Below are 4,628 nucleotides of genomic sequence, written 5' to 3' on the forward strand. Positions count from 1 at the left end.
GGGGTAATTGATTCATATTTCTTTACCTTTTTTAGTAACCTCGCCGCAGCATTTTGTACTGATTGTAGTCGAGACAAAGATGTGGCGGTGATGCCAGAATACAAAGAATTACAGAAATCCAGCCGTGATAGAATAAAGGCATGGATTACTCTTTCAGAGTCTGAGTTTGTTAAGAACGGTTTAACTTTGGCTAATAAACGCAAATTATAAAAACCAGCCCGAACCACTGAGTTAATTTGCTTATCTAATTTTAGGTTATTATCAATTAGGAAGCCTAAATCTCTTACTGTTTTTTTCAAATACGGTGCCAGAGGGCTCGCATCTAATACATTTTTTGTGGAGTTATTTGGGTGGCTAAAAACAATGACCTCTGTTTTTTCCTCATTTAGCATTAAAAAAATTTTTGCCATCCAATTTTTTATGTCCTTTAAACACTCTAGAAACACCATACTTTCTAAACATGCTGCCCAGAGGGAGCAAGTATAAAGAAAAAAGTAAGCCCGCCGGCCTCTGCTCACTCATCCCGCCGGCCTCCGCTCGCTCTAGGCCGCCACCGCTCACTCTAGCCCGCCGTGTGTGACGCTGTGTTTAACAGTATGGTGAGGTGCGTAACATTTTCGTTGTTTCAGAAAGGCGGGGCATAGAGGAGAAACAATAATGTACAGTATGTGGAAAATAATGTGTTTTTTGATCCTTAAACCACATAAACACATTTCAATACACCAAATACATAAAATAATGTTATTTTTAGCAGCATCATATGACCCCTTTAAGAGAACAACATCTCAAGAAACATGACACTCAAGGGCAGGCTAAGTCTGACAAGAGTTTGGGCCAACACTCAATTTTATGCAATCTATTATCTTTTCTGATACACAAGGACAGAGAACAAACTCCCTTCTTGATGCTGCTGTTCTTTTTTGTCATGGATTGGATATTGATTTTCCTAGCTTTTTTATCTTATAGCTTATAGTCTGTGAAAATATATTGAATCTAAAAACAGCCTCTTTCTGTAACGAGAAGGAATGTGAAGAACCCATTCTGAATTAAGAGAACAGGACTATGCTGTAACAGTGTTGTGCTGATACAGCATCTTTTTGGTGTTTGACTTTTGGTGATTGACATAGCTGCATTGGTGTGGGAGAATCTAGCACAACAGGAACTCAATGAAAGACTGAAACAAAATTTTAACAAAATATTACGTTTAGCCATTATATCAACTGACCTCCATAGAAACACCAGTCAGAAAACACAAACACTGATAGAATTTTATCTCATAAAACACAAAACACTGCAAAAACAAAGGTTGCATATAAAAAGCAAAGCGATCTGAAGCAAACCAAAGGTATTAGCTGGGATTATGGACATTCCTAAATAAAAATCGCAAACAATTGCCCTTAGCAAAGCTGAAACAAACTAAGAACTGAGGGATTAGGTTCAACAAAATTTTCCAATTGCAACAATAACTCAATAACAATAAGGATTTAACTATGGATGTGAAATTTGTTTCATATAGCTAGGTTACAAACCACATCAATAGCAGCTTCAAAAAGAGATAAAAAAATACATGTAATATTCTGGCCCAGCTGCGAGAACGGAGAGCCGTGCTGGAAACATCCCGGGCTGACGCTCACAAGTCCGGGGTAAGTATACCGCGCGATACTAACACTCCCACCACCTCTACTCCGTGTGTTTCTCTGCACAGGCCCGGTGCACCCAGGACGCGATCTTCCCAGATGTCCTTCACTCCGGCGCCGGGACACCACGGACCCTGGGTGCACCCGCAGTGGATGACCTCTCCCCCTCTGCCGCCTCCGGTCTTCGAGATCTCCACCCGGAACCGCTTCGCTCCCCTCCGCGAGACGGAATGCGACGCTGTGATCGTCGGAGACTCCATTGTCCGGCACGTCCGTGCTACGTTAGCTGAAGGTAAAGTGCACACTCACTGTTTCCCTGGTGCTCGTGTTCTCGATGTTTCTGCGCAGATACCCGCGATCCTGAAGGGCGAAGAGGGCACCGTAGCGTTCGTGCTTCACGCGGGGCTTAACGACACCAAGCTGCGGCAGACGGAAAATGATCACAGATAATAGTTTTGATGTACTCTGCTTGACAGAAACCTGGCTAAAAACAAATGATTTTATTGCTCTAAATGAGTCTACTCCACCAAGCTACTGTTATAAGCATGAGCCCCGTCAGACTGGTCGTGGCGGCGGTGTTGCAACAATATATAGTGATATTCTCAATGTTACTCAGAAGACAGGATACAAGTTTAACTCAAATACTTCTGCTTAATGTTACACTGTCAGATATGCCAAAGAGATCTCTCCTATCTCTTGCTCTGGATTCTGTGTATAGACCGCCAGGGCCATATACAGATTTCCTAAAAGAATTTGCAGATTTCCTCTCAGACCTGCAGTTATATCTCATCAAATGCACATTACTATTCCTTAGCTTGGGTTGAACAAATCATTTTTGCTTGGTTGGAACAGCAGCTACGCTAATTATGTATCTATTTGTTTCTCTGTTTCTATCATGGGATTGACATCCTATGGTAACTAGGAATTACACAAATTTCAGTCTGGATCCAGCCCTTACAAAGACCTGAGATGACCGAACACCTGAGAAGAGATGATGCCAACCCCTCAGAGGACCTCAGATGATGCCAACCCTGAAACAACATACAGAACTACCACATTTTGCTATAAGTTTGATTGCATCTTATAATAATTGCTGTTAATAGTGTTCATCGCCTGTTTGATTACATCATTAACTGAATTTTACCATACATTTCTGCCATATGTACATCAATTTGACATAGTCACCACTATCTACTACTAAATATATTGTAGAAACTTAATTTTCTGTAAAGCTGCTTTGCAATGATTTGTATCGTGAAAAGCGCTATACAAATAAACCTGAATTGAATTGAATTCTGCACCACAAGACAAGCACTGTCAATGACAATTTATGTTGAACCCGCCCAGAACTGATCTGAAACTGCTTATCTGCAAAAACGTGCATGTATGGATGACCACAGATAAAGGTTCCCCTCAAGGTTCCTTTGCTAATTTAAATAATGGTTAGCTAGTTTCAAAAATGCAGATGCTGAGTTTGAGAACATCTCAGTGGTTAAGGGTTGACTTTGTGTACTGGATTTATTACCCAGATTTGTTTGGATCTATTGGATTTCAAGTTCAATTCTGATCATTCAGAACACATATTTCACCTGACATGTTTGCATAACCTTAATCTGTGAAAATATAGAAGAGGTCAGTACAACGCTGGTCAGTGAATGGTTATTCTCCATGAACTGTCCATGGCTGAATTAACGAGGGAGTGATTAAAGTCATGAGATCAGCCGAATATAGGATAACATGAACAGAACCGATTAGAAACATAACTGAGCTCCTAAAACACACAAACCACAACATTTAACTAAATCCATCTGCCTTCTAAGTGTTACAAGGCCAATCAGGTACGTGCAGAGGGCCCTGGACAGATAAATTGTACAAGGGAATGATAATAATGTTTGTAAATATTGTTTAAAAAGTAGGTTTATATGTTTTTATATATATATTGAGGTCCCTGGTTGACTGACAGTCTGTTTGGGGGTCCCTGGGACAGTGATGCCCCAAGATGCAAACATTGTAACGTTAGTGGGATTTTAACAGCTGGTATAACTGTTTCTATCAAGGTGTTAAAACTTACCACAGACGCAAAAGAGTTTATTTTATGTGAATGATATTAAATGTGTACACTATATTCTGATGTTTCAACCAGACAGAATGAAACTCGTTTTGCTACTAAACAGCAGTAAACTAGCAAATGATATTACAAGAGCTGTCTGGCCTCAACTGTCAGCAAACTCACCTCTCGCTGACCAGCACGACGTCGGCATCTGTCCACTGCTTGAAAATGGACGGGAGCACTTTTCTAAAAGTGAAGAAGAGACCGGGGAAGACCACAACGCCGCAAACCAACACTTGCAACATCTTGTCCCGCCGTAAAACCTGATCTGATGTTTGGCCGAAAACACGATACCGCGTTAAAATAGCAGCGCTGAGTCGGTGTGGTCAGGGTAGCATTAGAGCAGCGGTTCTCCTGCCTCAGCAGCGCTCACTGTCCTGTATACACACCGAATAACGGTGAAGGTGTCCGGTGATTGATTGCTCTTCACTCTTGCCTCTCAAGCCGGGACCAGCAAATATTCAGTTACATGTTACGCTTCGTGAACTGACGAGCCGCTTCAGCATGCGTTATCAACTTGTCAGTAACGCGAAGCTGCATGCATAGCGTCCGCAGGAACGATTAAAATAGTTGTTGAGACCGGGCGCATATCCGCTGCTCGGCGAGCGTTGCTCATTCCTGAGCGGGTTTAGAGTTGGAGAACAGTATGTCCGAATCGTGAACGAACCGATTCTTTTAAACCGAATCGTGTTGATGAGTCGTTTGAACTGGTTTACAAAACTGATTCGTTCACGAACCGAACTGAGCTGTTTTCTTTTTATTGAACATGATAGACAAAATACGTTTATCACGTAATTTATATGTACAAATCAATAATTCGATTAATAAGGCAGGGCACACCATATACAAATGAACAAATTGGGTTCTTTTCTTCCATCTTC

At 41.4% G+C, this 4,628-nt stretch overlaps 1 protein-coding gene across 1 annotated transcript in view; it reads right to left on the reverse strand.

Annotated features, from left to right (window-relative positions):
- tlcd3a (TLC domain containing 3A) overlaps positions 1-4,378 on the reverse strand; it is a 34,256-nt gene extending 29,878 nt beyond the window's left edge. Inside the window, exon 1 of the mRNA XM_016455781.1 lies at positions 3,871-4,378. Within this exon, the coding sequence (XP_016311267.1) occupies positions 3,871-3,992 (122 nt within the window). The 5' untranslated portion in view covers positions 3,993-4,378. The remainder of the gene's footprint in view (positions 1-3,870) is intronic.
- Positions 4,379-4,628: the final 250 nt, after the last annotated feature.

This window comes from Sinocyclocheilus anshuiensis, unplaced genomic scaffold, assembly GCF_001515605.1.
Source record: "Sinocyclocheilus anshuiensis isolate Anshui unplaced genomic scaffold, SAMN03320099.WGS_v1.1 scaffold399, whole genome shotgun sequence".
NCBI classification, from domain to species: Eukaryota; Metazoa; Chordata; class Actinopteri; order Cypriniformes; family Cyprinidae; genus Sinocyclocheilus; species Sinocyclocheilus anshuiensis.